This window comes from Balaenoptera musculus, chromosome X, assembly GCF_009873245.2.
Source record: "Balaenoptera musculus isolate JJ_BM4_2016_0621 chromosome X, mBalMus1.pri.v3, whole genome shotgun sequence".
Lineage (NCBI taxonomy): Eukaryota > Metazoa > Chordata > Mammalia > Artiodactyla > Balaenopteridae > Balaenoptera > Balaenoptera musculus.
This window is the reverse complement of record NC_045806.1, coordinates 94,081,774-94,103,019: the sequence shown is the minus strand read 5'-3', so window position 1 is coordinate 94,103,019 and position 21,246 is coordinate 94,081,774. Positions and strand designations below refer to the sequence as shown.

Here is a 21,246-nt window from a genome sequence, read left to right as displayed (position 1 = left end):
TTTTAGCTTTTCTGTATGTTTGAAAAACCTTCATAATAAAATATTGGAAAAAAGCTTCAACTGACTATTCTGTACAATGAAAAGCCAAATTATTGGCATCACCTACTACATCCCTCTAGCCTATCTTTTCAGCACTGTCTTCCCCCCATCCAGCTACTTGGGTTTCAAAGGGTCTCTTGCCTCTATGCCTTTGCATATAAGTGTTTCCTCTGAAGAGACTGCCCTTTATACTTGTTAGACTCATTTTTTTTTAATACTCCACTTAAATGTCACAACCATCATGAAACTTTCTAAACTCCCTAAAGCACAGTGAAGGGCTTTTTCTTATATGCTCTTTGCATATAGTTCTATTATAAAACATATCACTTCACTGTAATTATTTACATGTCTGTCTTCATAGCCTCTTAAGCCCTTAGAGGGCAAGAATTTTGCTGTATTAATTGTGGTATCCCCAAAGCCCAGTAAGCTGCCTGGTACACTACAGGGGCTTAATGTTTACTGAACAAATTGGCAGTACCATCAGTAAAATAATTAACATGCCCCAATTTATACTTATGTTCTAAGTTATCTCTTGCATCCTATTCAGTCTTTTCTATTCCTAATGCCACTTGCCTAGTTCAGGTCTTCTGTCTAGATTACTGTAACATTCTAACAGTTCTACCAGTATTTAGTCTTATCTTACCATCAAAATGCTGCCTGAATTTTGCTCCATGGTATGAAACAAGACAAAACTCAAATACTGTGTAATCTATATCCACTAATCAAATCATCTGGATAGAAGGCTTTTCTTAAAAAATTTTTGGAAGAAAAACTATGCTAAAAAACAATTTGTTTACCTGCTGAGAGTTCTCAACCAACAAAACAACCTCCTACTATTTTCCAAGCACCTTACTAGGCAGTAGTAGCACATTGTCCCTGCACTTAAGAAACTTTCAGACTAATGAGAGAAACAGACATGAAAACATATACAAGGTGATAAACACTATACTTACTTGGGTGATGCTAGGGGAACAAAAAGGGAGGAAATAACTCCAGGGGAGTTGGTAAAGTTTCAAAGGAATTGAGATACAAAGGAAAAGACAGCATGAAAGTCGGACTCTCTGGACGCATGATACACTAAGGTTGAAGGACAATGAAGCTGGAAAGAAGGTTTGGGACCCTTTAGGTTACTGAAAGTCTAGCTTCAGAGTTTGATCCTTATCTTCTAGTCAATTAGGGTTTTGGGTGTTTTTTTCCTATTACAGAGGAGTGACAAGATCAGGGTTGTTCAGAAAGATAGCTAACAATACTTAGGCTGACTAACTGGAGAGGAAAAGGCTAGTTGTAGAAAAGCTTGGCTTTTAGACTGTGCTTATTTTTTCATTAATTAGGTTTAAAAAGATGATTTCGTAATGATAAACTGGCAACATCATTCAATTTTTTATTTTAGTAAACATTCACTTATCTTCTTACCTTGTCTTCATAGCCATTATCTGTGACATGAGCTGGAGGCCTGCCAGGAGAGCGATAAAGAATGAAATCCCGACTACATGGGTAGAAAACAAAGATGGATGAGAAGAGATAACTTAGTATATGCAAGAAATAGTTATAAGAACAAATATTTGTGCTCTTAAACTGCCTACCTTATTCATCTAAAATAACCTAAAAGTTTAAGAGGATAAATATTAATTCAACATAGACAGCTAACTGTCCCTAAAGTCCTATGCATTTTTAAAATGTATCTTTTTTTTTTTTAATGTTTTTTTTTTTTGACCAGTATTCTTTATTTATTTATGGCTGTGATGGGTCTTCGTTTCTGTGCGAGGGCTTTTTCTAGTTGCGGCAAGTGGGGGCCACTCTTCATCGCGGTGTGCGGGCCTCTCATTATCGCGGCCTCTTCTTGTTGCGGAGCACAGGCTCCAGACGCGCAGGCTCAGTAATTGTGGCTCACGGGCCTAGTTGCTCCGCGGCATGTGGGATCTTCTCAGACCAGGGCTCGAACCCGTGTCCCCTGCATTGGCAGGCAGACTCTCAACCACTGTGCCACCAGGGAAGCCCTAAAATGTATCTTAATTTGAGGAAAGGAGGAATAAAGAAGATAAATTGCCAATTGTATGAATGTAAGTTTTGGAGGCTCCCATTTATTTAAAGCAGGTGTTGGCAAATTTTTCTTGGTAAAAGATCAGATAACAAACATGGTTTTTGCAGGCCATATGATTTACTCAACTTTGACTTTGTAGCCTGAAAGCAGCCATAGACAATGCATAAACAAATGTATGTGATTATGTTCCAATAAAGCTTTATTTATGGACACTGAAATTGAATTTTATATAATTTTCATATGCCATGAAATATTATTTTGATTTTTTTAACCATTTCAAAATTTTTAAAAAGCATTCTTAGCCAAGAGCCATACAAAAAAACAAAAAGCAGGCCAATTTAAAAGGTGGTCCCTGATTTAAAAGCAACAACTGATTAGCTGCCTGCTCGATGCCTCTTCTGGTACTACTTCTTGCTGGATTTAGTGAGGAATGAGCAGACTGCAAAACACTAACTTGAACAAGTCCCCATACAAGAGGGTTCTGATTCTATCAAGGTATATGCCATCTCACCATCCTAAGAACTGTGAAGGAGTCTTATACAGATCCAACTCCTTAAATGAACAAGATTCCCACTAGCCTCTAACCCACACTACATAACCTACAGCTTTCAGAAATGCCACTTTCGCAGTTTTAAAGACCAAAACAGAACTTCCAAAGCAATAGAGCAGTGTTTTTCAAATTTTTCCACAATTACTGCCTCCCTAAAGAGCCTTTTAAAAAAATACTTTTCTTAATTTCCCTATAAAATTTTACTACTACAGATATACTGTATATCTGTTTTCATACCGTGACCCTTTGAAGGATCATAAACCAATGTAATATCTAATATTTGTTGTCCTCAGTTAACAATTTCTACCCTCTTGGAAGTGATATTGCTCCATTGAGCACACATGCACAAAAGGCACAAAGTTAAATACACAAAAATTCTAAGATAAGTATTCTGATTTTCTACAGGAATAGTACTAGCAGTTCTTAAAGCCCTTTATTCTTCCATTCAAACGGACACAAATGTAGAAGTTCTCCACCCCAAAATTACGCCATTAACTTTGCTTAGACCACTTCATTTGACATATCAATACATCAAATCTCAAATATTCCCAATTCTAAAGGGACTTTATTAGAAACCTTACACACACACACGCTTTCTCTCTTAAAAAAAAAAAGAGATCCAACTTACTTATAAATTAGAGAAAGAGCTCTTATTTCCAGATGGCCAGCCTTTTCCTAAACATAAACAATGCATAAAGTTTTTAAAAACATTCTGTATCTAGGAGGTAAAAGTTTTTGTAAGTTCAACAATTGTTTTTTTAGATGCTTAGCACTGTTTTAGATGAAGAATTTGTACAACACACTATAACTTGCTTTGAGGCTTGGGATACTGTGATAGTTACTTATTAACATAAACTTATTCTGAGAAAAAATTGGACCTAAAGATCTTCTTAGTTAGCTATTAAGTAACAAGGACAGGAATGTGGGAGATTTAAAAGACACAATAAAAATGTAATTAGTGTAAGAATACGAAGTTAGCAGGGTATTTAGTAAATGCGTTAAGTCCAGAACTATGCAATTAATTTAATCACATAAAATTATTTTTAATTAAATATGTTTATGAATCTTACTCCCACATAAAAGAAGGATAACTACAAATCAGGGGAACTGTTCAATAAAAAAAAAAATAATGATCTCCTAGTAACATTCATTGCCATCCCCCTCCCCCATTAAAGTGAAAAGGCTTGGGTTAGTCCTGTTCCCAAGTAGTGTATACTCTTTCACTAATCTATAGATGATAAAATTGTTAACACACAATTTTCAATATTCAACACAAAACAACAGGTCAATTCCCAGCCTCTAAACTTTTGCAAGAACTATTTGATTCAACACAGCTGGCTACTTAAGAAAATAAACTGGGCCTAGCTAAAGTGACACAGCTGAATGATATTTAGGCTACTATTCCAAATACTCTGAAAAGATTAAACCCCCATATTTGATCTTACCTTGGGATCTCCCAACCGTTCCAGGTATTTCTCAAAAGATTCCTCCACATACTTCAAAAATAAAACAAACTTGACTTAACCAAATACATAGCATTACTGAAATCTGATTATATTCTGCAATATTATCCTCCAATGAGTTTTTGTTCAGCTGAACAATTATGGTATTAAATGACTACTTTGCACAGCACCTCAAGAAGATTTGTACATACACAAAAGTTGAGTGGAGAAAAGCTGGACTATAAAACTATCTTAGGAATTGGTCCTGGCTTATCTACATACCAGTGCATTTCATCAAACGGTATGCCTTTGGAGTTTCTTTTGAAATGCCAACTTAAGTAACGACAATTTTCATAAATTAAGCAAGCACAATAATTATAAGGATTTCAAATTTGACAGCAGACATGCATTTACAAAGTTAAACTGAGGAACTTTAAAAGGAATTTCACTAGTTTCAAAAAAAGCACAGGCAACAAGGGAACTTTTTGGGTGATGGAAATATTTTGTATCTTGACTGCAGTGGCAGTTGCATAACTATATTACTGCCAAAACTTAAAACGCTAAACTTAAAATGGTGAGTTTTATGATATGCAAAATATACCTCAATAAAAATTAAACTCAGGAAATATAATATACATCTAGCTCCATGCATGTATATCACTAGACTTAAAAAATCATGTTAATTTTTCTCAGTTCCCTTTTTAAACAGTTTTGAGGTATAACTGACATACAATAACCACACATATTTAAATGGCACAAATAAGTTGACTTACATATACACCCATGAAAACATCATGACAATCGTGATAGTGAATATATCCATCACCCCCAGAAGTTTCCTTGTGCCCCTCTATAACTTCACTAACCCCCAAGCAACCACTGATCTGCTTTCTGTCACTACAGATTGGTTTGTATTTTCTAGAGTTTTATATAAAGGAAATCATACAGTATGTACTTTTTTTGGGAGGTCTGGCTTCTTTCACTCTGCATAATTAATCTGAGATTCATCCATGTGGCTTTAAAATTTTACAGACATCTTTGTTACTCAAAATGTGGTCCTTGAACAACAGCAAGCATCCCTCAGGAATTTGTTAACTGTAAATCTTGGGCCCCAGCTCAGATCTAGTGAATCAGAATTTGTTTTTTTTTTAACAAGATCCCCAGGTGATTTGTATGCACAAAAATACTTGAGATGCACTGCTTTACACCATGGTCTTGCATTTGAAGTAATTTCACGAATAATCCTTTCCCCAGGTGTGGTGACCGTTAATTAACTTCAAGGTAATAAGCTTTAAAATCAAGAAGCCTTCATATAGTTTTAAAATTCACAGAAACCTGTTGAGAAAATTAAGAGTAAACCTCGAACAGCAGGCAAATACCCATAATATAGTCAGGAGAACAAATAGTACTGGAAGGGCTAGGAATGTTTAAACAGAAACAAAAAAAAAAACAAACAACAACAAAAAAAAACAGCCACAGGAAAGGGCACACTTCAAATCAGACCTTGATAAAACCTTATTTTGTTAACAAGAATTCAAATAATACAACGTATACGAAGATGTCTTCTAAAAGTTGTTTTAAAGTCAATCATTAGTGGCAGAGCTCCAATTACCACAGTTTGTCATATGAAAAGACATGTTCAGGAATAATTTGTTTCCTTAGAGTTAAGTTTTACAAGATTCTTCAAGTTGACTGGCTGACGATCATTGTGCATAGAATTAAGAAAGAACACAAGGAGTTCCCATTTATACAAATTTAAAAATACACATTTAAAAATACTAACATAGCCAAACCCCTCGTGAACTGATTACTTGTTTAAGAAAACTGTGATATGGATAACAGTCACAATGTGGCTTTTTGGGTGTGGGGGGGAATAAATAGTGGGAAGGATAAAGATTAACTTTCTTACTTTTTAATTAGAGTACAAAACAATCTAATTCTGGGAGGAGATCCAGAAGCATGCTAGCTAGGAGGAAGGAAGCCAACTGAAAATAAAATATTTGCTATTGAGAGGAGATTGCGGGATATAATATTCACACGTAGGTGCTCAAAATTCATTTCCTACCTGCTACATATTCTATGAACAACTCTCCCTTGGGTATGTATTCTACTTACAGACTCAAAAGTTTGTTGATTTTCTCTCATATATGAGACACAAGCCTTCCTGATTTCCAAGTGATGGACCTGGCTGCAAAACAACTAAAAAGAAGAGAAAAGACCAGCTCACTGTCAGCAGTTATTTGAAACAGAAGCTTCTAAGTTAAGACTATGAACTGGACACTCAAGTCCTCCCCTTATTCAGAACATATGTAGGAAATTGGGAAATTAAGTCCTGATCTTACTAAAATCTGTTTTTGTCATCTTTAGCAATATGGAAGAGGTATGATTCTGTCATGCCCCCCCCCCGTTTCTACTACTTATGGGCACAACCTATAAATTTTTCCTTAGGCATAAAATTTAGAGGAAGAAGGTGCTGCTTATAAAGGATCAAGATACATTTCAAAGTTTTCTTTAACCCCATTACTTTATCTCTTACATTCCAAACTGGCATTTAGAAAACAGAGAAGATAGCAAAGGCACAGCAACATATTTGAACTAATCAGCAAAGGCACGCACCAAGCTAATAAGTGGAGAGACCCTGATGTTTTAAATAGGGAAAAGGGAATTTTTGTTTTGTTTTGTTTTGTTTTGGTGGGCTACAGGTCTTCTAGCTACAGTACTGTGCCAAGTCTCAAACTCCGAAAACTCAGTATAGAGAAGATATATTTGTTTTCCTTTTACCTGCTCCGAAATAGCCCGAAAGAGGCAAGAGGCATCCTTGGCAGTCAGCTTTCGATACAGCCCTAAGCTGCCTAAATATTCATCCATTGATGCCTCATTCAGAGACTTCTGGCCGCAGTACTTTTTCCATCCTTTATGCATTGTGCACAGGGGGTGGAGTTGGGGAGGGGGAGAAAATAACACAGGTGTGGCAAGAAGGAAAAAGCAGGGTGCAGGTAGGAATGGGTAGCAGTGACAGGGCTTGCTTATGCAGGTATCCAGAAAGCAGCCCAAAGTCTAGGCATGAGAAGGCAGTTGGAGTCAGCGCTGCAGAATCTTGGCACTTCTCAGGAGCAGGAGAATCAAAGGGCTGGCTTGCCCAGGATAAGTCGGGACCCTGTGAAAAGAAGAGGAAGAGCCGATGCTCCTAGGAATAGAGAACTTGACTTGAGAAGGAGACGTCGGGAGCGAGAAGGAACTTGCAGAGCTACCTTGTTGGGGAAGGGTGGGATTAACCCAACCAGCCCAAGGTTGAGAGAAGTATGCACAAGCAGCTGAGCTTTGGGACCAAAAGGAAGCCGAGTCTGCAGCTTAACTCAAGGCAACTGCTGCACGTGGTTGCAAAGGGACTGCAATAAGGCTCAGGTGTGTATGATGCAGCCCAGCCCACATTACATTGCTTTAAGATCTCTGCCCGAATTTGCAACCAGTCTCTGCCCAAGTTCCCTGCTCCCTTCATAGTTTCAATGTAGATGAGAGGAAAAAAAAATCTGAACATAATTAAGTAAGTAAGCTTTTGTGTTAAGACTATCTTAAGAAACAAAGAAAATGGGGGGGAAAGGGGGACTCCCTTGATCTAAAGGGGCAGAGGTCACAGTTCAAGCAAAGTAAAGTGCCAAAGCAGTTATCTGGATATTTCAGGTATGATGTTTAAGTAATCTCATTTAGTTCTTCTAAATAATAATAACCCTCTGCTAGGACCACAGAAATTAAATTCATTAGTTATGCTAGAAAACACTGATACAATTCTGAACTAATGTCTCCAAACTACTGTACAACATTAACAGAAAGAGAAATTGCAAAAAGTGTGTTTCTCTGAAAATGCAAACAATGAAAATTTAAAATGAAGCTTAATGGAAGAAATATCTTACCCACAAACTTGCTAATAGGCTACATTTAAAATGCTGTGGCACCACACTAGAGGTGTTGGACATGAGAGGCATGTTTCAATGTTTAGGGCACTTTTCTGGAAAAACTGCTCTTAAGTCTGAGAAAACCAAAGTAAATACGACTGTACTTTTGTAAGGTTCAAAAACAGCACTGGTCACTTGTATTACTTGATTCCACCGTCAAGTGTTATTTAAATGCCAAAATACAATTCCGTTCTTACTTTTTCTAAGTGTTTTAAGACATAAATAGATCTAAAGCTGGCTTTGGAGAAGCTGCAAAATTAAGCTGCTTTCAGAATTGTTTTTCTGGTATCTGTGGCTCCAGTAGTAATCATGACTGCCTCCAACAGGAAAAGCATCAATAATCAATTTTACAATTTAGGAATGAAATAAAAGCATGGTAGAAAAAATAAAATCTTGACTTTCTTTAGCATGCCAATTTGAAATTACCTTGACTAATTTCTTTTTCAAAGAAACCAAAACACTGGCACAAAAGTTCTGAAACATGGTTTGGGAAGAGGGATCACCATCTTTAAGACCATAAATTCACTGAGAAAAACAGAATTATAGTGAAAAAGTTAATTCATTTTCGGCATTTTTCACTTCTAGAGAAAAATATAAATTCTTCATATTTATTGCTATTTATACTAAAAATATGGTATATAAAGCTTCAATCAATATTAACCCATACACTTCATTTTGAAAAAGGGAATAAAAGAAGGGAAAACTGGGAGAGGGAGAGAGAATCAGAAAATAGGAGAAAGAGCAGGAAACAAAGAGAAGAAAAATTAGAGGCAGGAAGACAAAGAGAGATAGAGGAAAGGGAAAGTAAACACACAAAGAAAACACACAGAAAGAGACCCATACAAATTCAGTCAATTGATTTTTGACAAAGGTGCAAGAGCAGCTCAATAGAGAAAAGATAGTGTTTTTATCAAACGCTGCTGGAACACTTGACATCCATATGCAAAATGAAAACAATGGGGCTTCCCTGGTGGCGCAGTGGTTGGGAGTCTGCCTGCCAATGCAGGGGACACGGGTTCAAGCCCTGGTCTGGGGGGATCCCACATGCCGCGGAGCGGCTGGGCCCGTGAGCCACAGCTGCTGAGCCTGCGCGTCTGGAGCCTGTGCTCCGCAGCAGGAGAGGCCGCGACGGTGAGAGGCCCGCTCACCGCGATGAAGAGTGGCCCCCGCTTGCCGCAACTGGAGAAAGCCCTCACACAAAAACGAAGACCCAACACAGCCAAAAGTAGATAAATAAATAAATTAATTTAAAAAAAAAAGAGAACAATGATCCTCAACCTATACCTCACATCTTCTACAATAATTAACTCAAAATGGATCAAAGACCTAAATGTAGAACAAAACTTCAAAACTTTTAGACAAAAGCATAGGAAAAAATCTTCAAGACCTTGAGTTGGGAAAAGAGAACTTAGATATGATATAATAAAAGAAAAACTGATTAATTGGACTTTATCAAAATTAAGAACTTTTGCTCTGCAAATGACACTATTAGGAGAGTGAAAACACAAGCCACAGACTGGAAGATACATATCTGACAAAAAAACTTTATATCAAAAATATATAAAAGAACTCAAAAGTCAACAATAAGAAAACAACAACACAATTTAAAAATGGGCAAAGATCTGAATACACATTTCACCAAAGATATAATAAGCATGTAAGAAGGTGTTTAACGTCATTAGGAAAATGCAAATTAAGACCACAACGAGACATCACTACACACCTACTAGGGTGGCTATGATAAATAGTACAGACAATAACAAGTGTTAGCAAGGACGTGGAGAAACTGGATCCAAAGTAAAAGCAGCCAGATGCAAAAGGGGCATGATTCCAAAAGATATGATTCCACCTATATGAAATATACAAAAAAGACAAATCTACAGAGAAAGAAAGCAGGTTAGTGGTTGCCTAGGGTTGAGATGGGAATAGGTACTAAATGCAAACAGGCACAAAGGATCTTTTTGATGGATAAAAATGTTATAAAACTCTTTTGTGGTGATGTTTGCACAACTTTGCATAATCACTGAGAATTATTGAACTGTACACTTAAAACTGGTGATTTTTTAATAGCTTTATAACATAGTTCACATACAATTCACTCACTTAAAAGGTGCATTTCAATGGTTTTTTAGTATATTTACAGTTATACATCCATCACCACAATTTTACATTACTCGAAAATGAAACCCCACATCCCAGAACCATCAGCCTCCAATCCTCCTATCCCCACCAACTCCATGCAACCACCAATTTATTTTCTGTCTCTACATATTTGCCTATTCTGCACACTTCAAATAAATGGAATACAATATACAGTCCTGTGTAACTGACTTCTTTCACTTAGCATGATGTTTTCAAGGAGCACCTATGTATCAGTATTTCAATCCTTTGTATAGTTAAGGCAGATTTTATTTATCCATTCATCAGTTGACAGACATTTGGGTTGTTTCCACTTTTTGACTATCTCGACTAAGGCTGTTATAAACATTCATGTCCAAGTTTTTGTTTGGACATTTCTATTCTCTTGGGTAATACCCAGGAATGGAGTTGCTGGAGCATATGGTAACTCTATGTTTAACCATTTGAGGAACTGTCACCACTTTCCACAGCAGCTGCACTATTTTCATTCTCATCAGTAGTGTATGAGGGTTCCCAATTCACATCCTATCAACACTTACTGTCCATCTCTTAGATTATAGCCATCCTATGTGGGTATGACGTGGTATCTTGTTGTGGTTTTGTTTTGCATTCCCCTGATGGCTAATAATGTTGAGCATCTCTTCATGTGCCTATTGGCCACTTGTATATCTTTAATGAAATACTACTACATACATCTTAGAATGACTAAAATAAACTTTTTAAAAAAAGGCCAATACCAAGTGTTGACAAAGATGCAGAGCAACTGAAACTCTCGTATGTTGCTGGTAGGAATATAAAATAGTACAGCCACTCTGGAAAAATAGTTTAGCAGATTCTTATAAAATAAAACAGAGTTGCCATATGACACAGCAACCCCACTTCTGGGTAAATATCCAAGAGAAATGATAACTTAAGTTCACACAAAAACCTGTACATGAATATTTATAGCAGCTTTATTCATAATCATGATTCCTCCCAAACTGGAAACAATCCAAACATCCTTCAAGTGGTGAATGGACAAACTGTGGTACATCCGTACAACAGAACACTCCTCAACAATAAAAAATAATGAATTATGGATATATACAAAAACATGTGTGAATCGCAGATGCACTGTGCTAAGCAAAAGGAGAGATTCAAAAGGCTACATACTGTATGACTGCATTTATATGACATACTGGAAAAGACAAAACTATAGGAAGGAAAAACAGATTGGTTGCTGCCAGTAGTTAGCATTGTAGGAAAGGGTTGACTACAAAGGGATGACAGGAGCGGATTTACGGGTGTGGTGGAAGAGTTCTGTATCTTGATTGTAGTGGTGGTTACATGATTATGCATTTTTCAAAATTTATAGAACTGTACATGAAAAATGCTAATTTTGCTGTATTTAAATTTAAAAATAAATAAAACAAAAATAGTAGAAGGAATAGAATTTACAGTTGAGGAGCTCACAAAACAGACAAGGTTGGAGAGAAAAAACAAGAAAATTAGAGGATCAATTCAGGAAAGCCAATATCTAACTAACAGGAGTCCCAAAATGAGATGAAGAAAGCGGAGAGGAAGAAATAATGATGATGATGATGTAAGGAAAATTCTAGCACTGCAGAATATGACTGTCTATATTTATATTGAAAAGGTCCATGAAGTAGCCAGAACAATGAAAGCAAAAAAGATGATCTGCAATGCATATAACAACATTCTAAAGCTTTCTGAGAGTAAAAACAGGTCTTATACAGAAGATCACACATATGAATAGCAATAAACTTCTCAACAGAAGAACTAGAAGCTAGAAAACAATGAAGTTCAATATTTGAGGGGAAATTATTTCCAACCTTGAACTCTATACCAAGCTATCAATCAGATGCAAGAGTAGAAGGCAGCATTTTCAAACTTGAAAGATTAAAAAAAAATGCGCCTTACTGTCAGAAAGCTAGTGGAGGATATCTGAAACCAAAATAAAGAAGTTAAACCACAAAATGGGGTGGGCCACATAGAATCCTGGAAACAGAAGATTCAACACAAGAGAGAAGCAAAAGGAATTTTTAAGATAAGGATAAAGAGGAAATCCCAGGACAGACTTTTAAGCAGGACTATATAGAGAACAACCAGTTCAGGTAAAAGAAACGAGAACTCCAGCACAGACATATTAAAAAATAAATAATAATAAAAGTCATAGATAACTTAGCATATTTAAACATACTAGGAAAGATGGCCACCTCTGTTGGAGAGTTTGGGAACAGTTCTATAGAAAACTGAGCAAATGAAAAAACAGAAATGAGGTAAACAGTTTTATAGAAATGTAATCAATCAACACGTACCACATGGCTCATATGTGAATACTGTACTCAAAGAATCATAATAATGTCAACACTGAAAACAGATCTCACCATAACTGATAAACTAAATTTGTTTTTGTTTTTTAACTTTAAATATCACCTATAGACTTCCCACTGTGGAAGAAAGGGAGGAGGGAGATAAAGCCTCTCTTCCACAGCAGGAAGTCTACAGATGATATTTAAATTTAAAAAACATGTTTGAAAATATCACTTATAAAACATATAAAATAATGTAATATGCTTACCTACGGGAAGCAGGGTTAGAGATGGGGAGGAATGGGACATAGAACTGCTGTTTCTTGTTATAAGCCTTGTAGAACTAGTTAAAATTTTATATATTTACATGTATTAAGAAATACTAAAACAAATTAAAAATTCAATAAAGTGAGCAAGAAACAGACTGGCATAATAAACTGGGAAAATAAATAAGTAGAATGTTACAGCTAAAAGGGACCTCTTATTTTACAGATGAAGAAATGGGTTTCAAATAATTATAAGACTTGCCCAAGTTTTCACATCCAATTGGCAATAGTACTAGGACTAGAACTATATATTATCTCCTGATTCTTGCATAATTATTATAGAGGAATTGCATACTAAAGAAGAAAAGATATGAACAAGGACTCAGAGATGGTTAACTACAAGTCATGTTCCCCAAATTAGTACAATAGGACTTCTTAAAAAAGACCAGTGGGACAATACTAGAATTCATCCTGTATATAATAGAAAGCAATTTCATAGTATTTAATACTGTCCTTTGAAATATCTATTGCATTGAAATCCAAACTGGCTATTTTTCCACAGCAACCTACTCCAATCCTGCAAACCTCTAGAACAGTGGTTCTTAAGTGAAGGGCTTGAAGAAAGATTGCCCCATGCCCAGAAATTCTGATTCAGCCAGGTCTGGGGTGGGTCCCAAGAATTTGCATTTCTAACAAGTTCTCAGGCGATGCTGATGCTGCTAGCCCAGGACCACACTTTGGGAACCAGTGCTCTAGAACAAGGTGTTCCACAAGTTATTAAGTATTCCTAAGAAGAGAGTTTCAAGGCCACCTACTATTATCCTGTCTTTGAGGTTCATATGCCCATTAGCAATATTAAAGGCGTCAAGGAATGCTAAAGTTACCTGCTTAACTTTGACCTGGTCTTTCCCGTAAGAGGAAAAATGGTTTAGGAAAAGGCCAAGTCAAACTTAAACAGGTAACTTTAGCATTCAAGTTACTAATGGTTTTTTAATGCGCTACAGCTACTGCTTTCAAATTTTCAAAGTTTGAGAAATGTTACTCCAGAATTTTTCTGTGATCTAAATCTAAGGTTGTTGGAATAATTACATAAGGTACTGCATGTCAAGTGCGTAGCACTTAAGTGTTTAAGTATTGACTGCTGTTAACTGCTACCTGCCAAGTAAAGTGGTTCACTAAGAAATTATTCTTTGGTCAAAAAAAGAAAAAAAAATGGTAAGAACCAGAACAATTTCACCTAAATTCTTGAAAATAATGGGAAGAAAAATAATTTCCTTAAAGACCTTTTAAGCACTGTACTGTGGGTACAGATTAAAATAAAACAAATGGAAGAAAATAAAAATAACTTAAAATAATTATCATTTGACCTGTCATAAAATTGACGTCCTTTAATTTTACAACTACCTTCCATACTGTAATTCAACTTGAAAATGGGATTTGTTGTTTTAACTGGAATTGCCTATTTCTTCTTTCACTGATGAAGTAGGGAAATTTCTTTGAAGTACAACATATAAATACTGATAGTTTTAATTCTAAGATAACACTCCTTCATGTTTCAACCAATTAAATGAGGTATATGCCGGGAATTTTTTTTTTAAAGCATACATTGTCTGTGACATATATGGTATAGTTGCAAATGTATAATTGTAAATGTATAAAAATGATGCTGAGTTATTATTTTAATTTCTGAGAGACAATATGGTACCATGAAAAGAATATTATGAACTTTCTTATGCCACTTTCATCTCTGCATCAGTTTTCTTATCTGTAAAGTAAAGGAGATGGGCTGTATGATCTCTAAGCTCTCTTTCAGGTCTAAAGAACTGTGATTCTCTGTGATTCAACGGTGGGTAACAGATTTGCCCTCCCTTTAGATGATCAAACTTGTGATTGACATTAACCATAAAAATAGCTTATAGGGAGATTAACATATCATCCTGGCAAATTGTGAGGCTGAATGGCCCACATAAAAATGAATGATAAATCTTACCTTATCAGATGAAATAAACAGACCTAGGTTTTTAAAGGTAACAAAATTTTTAATTATAAGTGGTGATGGATGTTAACTAAACTTATTGTGGTAACCATTTTTCACTATATACATACATCAAATCATTATGTTACACAAGTTAAACAATGTTATATGTCAATTATATCTCAACAAAGCTGAAAAAATTAATAATAGATACATGGATATAACGACTTGTAACAACCTGCTGAAAAGGCAATTAGTATTTTTTTAAAAACTTAATACTAAATCATTTAACTATTTTTAGTACCAAATAACATGGGGGCAATGGGGGAAATTGCTCTGCAACTCTACAGAACCTTTTTAAGGTCTTTCATTACTGAAAAATATAATGGTAAACTGTCTTTTTTAAAACATGTTTTAACAGCACTCTGAAACTAGAACCTGTCACTTCCTTTCATGGTGAACATTTAAACAGAATTAGCAAAGCAAGGTTAATGAGGAAAAGAAATACAATGGTTCCAAAACAAAATTTGGCCAATACAGCCCTATTCAACCTCCTCAAGTTTTAGGAAGGAGACAATAAAGAAAAAGAACTGATTTCCCAGAGCAGTTATCCTTGCTCAGATATGCAAAACAGAAGAAACATTACCAAGAGCCACTTGCTTTCATTTCCCTCTCTTCCCTACTTCCACCTGAAGCATTCTAATACAGATTAGAAAAAAAGGAAAACAGTACTCTTTAAAAATATATCATATTGACACAGAAATACTGAAGGTTGCTTTCTGTTGTTTTTTTTAAGCTACTTGCAGTGTCCAATCAGTCTACAGACAGACAGGGGATTGAAGAAAGGGAGAATAAAGACCAGAACATTCTTTTCTTTGTTTTGATGCACTGAAAAGACTCATGCACTTAAACCTCTAAGTAAACTTTAATTCTCTAACTACAACCCCAACTAGAGACTGAATATGAATTTAAATATGAAATTCAATGAAGATTTTGCTTTCTGTATCATTTAGGACTATATACTGTGAATTCTAGGAAAATATCTCTAAGCCTATTCCTACTTCTTAAAACAAAAACTCTAACCAAGAGAAAATGTCTTATTTCAACATTTTTTATTTTCAAACATGCTACACAGTTGTTTTTATGTCTTAGAAATCACCTATGAGGAAAGCTAGTTTTACTAATTCACAAATGGAAAAACTGAAATCCAGAAAATTACTTAGGCTGAAAATTTAGGAATGGTTTTCACTCCTAAATTTGGGGAGTGTATTATCCACCCACTTCATACAGCAGTGGAAAAACCACCACTATGTTCTGGACAAAAGGGGAAATGAACAGTAACAAAGATGCAATATATGGCCTCTCACAGACATCATTCTAACAGTGACTATCAGTTCAGCAAATACTTTAGAAGCACACTTAACAGTAAATGAGTAAATTACAACACTGTATTGCTTTACCAGACAGCCCAATGTAATATATCCTAAAATAATTACTACAAACGAAAATAATTTTCATTTAGTTCCTTTTATCAATTAGAAACAGTACTACACAAGACATTATGGATTATAGATACTGAGTTAGAGTATTAAGGTGTCAAAATGTGTTGTTTGGCATGTTTTAAACGAAGAGAAAAATTTATAATTTGTGTTATATTATAAAAACTGGAAATTACTAAACTTAAATGTATTTAATCAGAGGGTTTAATTATAAAGGAGTCTAATAGTTACCATCAAATATTAATGAACAATGACCAAGGAATTACTGAAGTTGGCCTCCGTCTAGGGATTCTTAACCTGGGGCGGCCTCAAGGTACCTGTAAATTCCCTGAAATTCATAGCAAAATATGTGTATGTGTGAGTAGAGAGAGAAGCAATAGTTTTAAGTATTTTGAAGGGTTTCATGGCCCCAAAAAAGCTTAAGAACTACTGCCTTAGAAAGCAGGACTGTAGCCATCAAAATAAAATCATGACATTGGAATTCCCTGGCAGTCCAGTGGTTAAGACTCCACGCTTCCACCGCAGGGCACACGGGGAGGACATAAAAAAATTCATGACAGAGTGTTAATCATAATAAATAATTTCAGCCAGGATACGGTAAAAATTCATAAAGACAATAAGGATCTAGAAGTGAAATACTAAAATAGATGAGACATGATGGTATAAAAACCCCTCAAAATATTTTTTAAGAATCAATATCAGGGGCTTCCCTGGTGGCGCAGTGGTTGAGAGTCTGCCTGCCGATGCAGGGGACACGGGTTCGGGCCCTGGTCTGGGAGGATCCCACATGCCGCGGAGCGGTTGGGCCCGTGAGCCACACTTACTGAGCCTGCGCGTCTGGAGCCTGTGCTCCGAAACAAGAGAGGTTGCTGTGGAGAGAGGCCCGCGCACCGCGATGAAGAGTGGCCCCCGCTTGCCGCAGCTGGAGAAAGCCCTCGCACAGAAACGAAGACCCAACACAGCCAAAAAAAAAAAAATAAAACAAACAAACAAATAAATAAATTAAAAAAAACAAACAGGTGATATTAATTAAAAAAAAAAAAAAAAAAAAAGAATCAATATCAACGTCAAGAAACATGTGTTTTACTTTCCCGTTTGAAGCTAGATTGTTTTGCTCACCTTTTATCTAGCCACCAACAAAAATCATAAGAATTCAAAGAACTATACAAGATTGTGCTAGAATATTCATGTAAGGAATTAACCATTTAACAAGGAGTTAAGTGTGATTTGGTGGTTATCCTAAACCTTTCTCCATGTAATCTTTTACTGGAAAACACTATAGCTACTGCTGTTTATAAACCTCTGATTTTTAACACCATGTTTGTCCGAAAATCCCCAACAGGTACCATTCTTTGACAGACCCTTAAATACCATTAGAACATTACATAGGATCAGCACTACTATGTTTTAGATGCCATTCCTATAAATGCTTGATCCTACAAACTTCACCATATAATGCGATGGTCACATCTTTCTCCTGAACAAGAGACATACTAGATATTTTGAAGTCAAGGAGAGTAGGAAATGAATGTGTGCAAGATGACAATGTTTCCTAGACCCAATACCTAATCAAGATGAGAAAAGAATACTAAGTTACAGAAGTGCATTTATCATTTACGGATAGCCAACTGTTTTTCAGGCAGAGGACGCATGAATATATAGTTCCTCCTCAACTATACTTAAGAGTTCCTCCAGAGCAGGAATCATGTCTTGAGTCCTGCTGATACAAAAAGTAGATTCTTATCATGCATTTATGTTTAAAAAAAAAAACTAAGAGAACAAATAAATGGGCTTGAGACATTTAGGAAGTAAAGCTGAGAGTACCCGGTGACCAATCATATATAAAGGGTTGGAGATGTAAGAGTTAAAGCCTGGAAGACTGACTAAATGGTGACATCATTAACAGAGTTAAGGATCTCAGAAGGATGAAAAGGAGAAATATGATTTTAGTTTGGGGCATATCAAGTTTAGGGTGCTTAAGAGAATTAACAGAGTGACATGACCTGTAAGCAACTGGAAATACCATGCAGAAGCTCAAATCACAGTTGCGGGATAGACAGGGGAGTCAATAGTAGAAACCCTGGGAGTGATGAAAATACCAAGAAAAAATATAGGAGGACCAAAAATAGAGCCCCAAGCACATTTACAGAGAAAACAAAAGAGCTGGTAAGTAAGCTGCAAACAGGTAACCGACTGGGAGTTTCTCCACATGGATTTTATGAGTAGCGATCAGTATGCTTTTAAATAGCAATGTAAAAACTGAAATAGGTTACATACCCATGGCTACCACACAATCTAAATTTTTTGGAATAGTCCCCTGATTTCAAATATACAGTCCTCCTGTCCCCATAAATGATGGAAATACACTGGAATTCAGTGTTCCAATTACAATTCCCAGACCATCTTTTGGATACTTAAGTAGCATAACTCCTTTTTCACATTATGCTCTGAGCTCAGTTTCCTCATTTGCAAAATGCAACAATAGTAACTATTTCATAGAGTTATACTGTAAAGATTAAATGAGTTCATTTGTGTAAAATGTTTCAAACAGTACATGATACATACTAAGCAGGCAACAGGTGTTAACTGTTACTGTTATTTTTCATTCCCTACTCCCCCATAAAAATATGGTACTAATTGTTCAGCAGAAAATTGATTACCACACAGCTATCAGGACCACCCCCGTCCAAATCTTTCCCCAAAAAACAATTTCAAGTAATCTGGCCATACATCCCATTTCTCAGACCACATGAAGATTTTTGGTCATCTCTGGTAATTTCCTATTTTTAATAAATCACAGGGATTAAGTGCTTATACTATAATAAAGGACCAAGAAAAATATCTATATTACTGTTAGTCATTCCTGACATCCTTAGTCTTGGAAAACTTCCTCAAATTATCAAAGTGGTATACATTTTTATATTGCCCTTTGTGTCCACATGATTTGCCTTTAAAAGCATACAAAGCAGTGCTCTGATACAGGTTCTCGGTGTCTAGAATCACTTGATAATACTTTGAGATGACTACTTTTCAATGTTACAGAACCCTGCATCAAGTTCATCAGTTGTACTATCTTACCTAACACCAAATCCTTAACTCCCTTTCCTTCCAAATTATAAGCACGTAGTCATCTAAAATCCTTACTTCCCAAGCATACTATAACTTCACATCACTTTTCACCTACTACAACATCCATCAACTTTCTATTACCTGTCCACCTCTGCACCTACCAATGATGTGAACTTCTCAAAATACTAAACTTTCTCTTTCACTTCCTCATCCCTGGATATCTAAATACCTCTCTCAACAGAAAACTGCTACATAAACTGCATTGCACTTACACACTGATTTCAAAAATCGGAAGCCCTGTCAGGTAATGAAACTAAACAAATTTTATTGGGTAAATATTTCAAATAGAATTTTTATTACCATGAATTTTTTCTTAAGGACCAATTAGAAATACCCTTCTAATTGGGCAATTAATTTATCCTAGCCTCTTTCCTCATCTGTAAAATGAATGGTTTGCACTAGGTATTTTTTAAATTCTCTACCAATTCCAAAAATCTGCAATTCTTTGTCTTAAAGTCTTTATTTGTTCAATCTAGTATCAATGCTATACCGTGGCATTTTGCTAGATTCCAAAAACTCAGGAATCACCGGTTTCTAAGTCCCAGCTAAGGTTGCAATACACCAAAGGAAAACCCAATTTAGTGAACTGTGAAATTCCTACTAAAATAATTAAACTTCTGGAAATGAAGAAAATCTCCCTTGGAAGGGATTAAAGTAACTAAAGTAAATACTAGGCAAACAAATATAAAGAAACAAAAAGCTTACAACATATATTATGGTATGGTAGAAAGAGCACCGGACTGGGAGTCAAGAAGTTGCTTCTAGTGGCAGCGCTGCCAAAGGCTGTTATTTTAGACAAGTTGTAACCTCTGGGCTTCTTCCTCATCTGTGAAATGAAGGGATTGGACTACATGATCTTGAGGATTCCTGCCAAATCAAAATGGTTCTAAGATACCCTTTGATTTTTAAACCCCACAACAGATGTAAAATTTTACAAAGGTATAGTCAAGAGATGTCACTACACACAATTGACACCACTGGCTTAAGCCTCTGCTAAATGAAATAATGGAATCTGGGTTATGTGCTCTTGTGGGAAAGCAGCAGAGGATTTGGGGCCCTATGTTCCTCTTTAGTTGTCTAATGTTTGAGTAGACCCTTTCATTTGTTTCTGATTCTCTATGGTTAATCCTTCATGACATAAGATAATTAAAGACTGAGTGATCAACATAAATTTTAAGCCACATTTTTTCTCAAACTAGAGAAACATATTTAAAAGAGAGGCCAGAAAAGTGAAATTCTCTCTATGGATTTGAATAGGGCCTTTCCTACAGCATTAGGTTAACATTAATATACAATTACGATTATGGTGCTGTGAATTCTCAACTGTGTAGATTACTCACTTTTTAGATTATTCTCAGCAAAATTTAATCCAAGTTGGTATCCTCCTGCTGCCCAGAGTACTTCTCAGCCACCACCTTCTACCATTAGTAAGAATTTATTTTAATATTAGCCTAAGTAAAACACAATCAGGAAAATAAATCTACAGAAACATTATATAATGCATCCCAAGTAAAATGTTTAGAATATTCAACATTTTGGGATAATACAATTAAAAAATGAATCTTTATAGTGAATGCTCTATTTTTATGGATGAATTATATCTAAACTTTCTACCAGAAAACTATCAATACTTATGAATTATCTAGTTTATTTTATAGGTCTTGAAACCACTTACCATAATCAGAATTTCATAAAGTATCTATTTTGAGTTACGTGAATTTTAAAACCATATATTTAGGCCATTACACACATCAGATCATTTATTCATTTGTAAAACTAATTTTATAAGGGCATAAATTCCTCTATGATGCTACAGTAAATGTTTCAATACCACTGTGGGGGGAGGGTCCTTAAAAAATAACAGCAAGTCCTATTGGCACAAGTGCTTTTTGATTTACTCT

The 21,246-nt window shown here is 35.7% G+C and overlaps 1 protein-coding gene across 1 annotated transcript in view; it reads right to left on the bottom strand.

The window, feature by feature from the left end:
- ALG13 (ALG13 UDP-N-acetylglucosaminyltransferase subunit) overlaps nt 1-21,246 on the bottom strand; it is a 73,163-nt gene that overhangs the window by 45,866 nt on the left and 6,051 nt on the right. Inside the window, 7 exon segments of the mRNA XM_036839482.1 lie at nt 1,453-1,525; nt 3,259-3,305; nt 4,076-4,126; nt 6,188-6,271; nt 6,854-6,995; nt 6,997-7,193; nt 7,196-7,229. Coding sequence (XP_036695377.1) covers nt 1,453-1,525; nt 3,259-3,305; nt 4,076-4,126; nt 6,188-6,271; nt 6,854-6,995; nt 6,997-7,193; nt 7,196-7,229 — 628 coding nt within the window.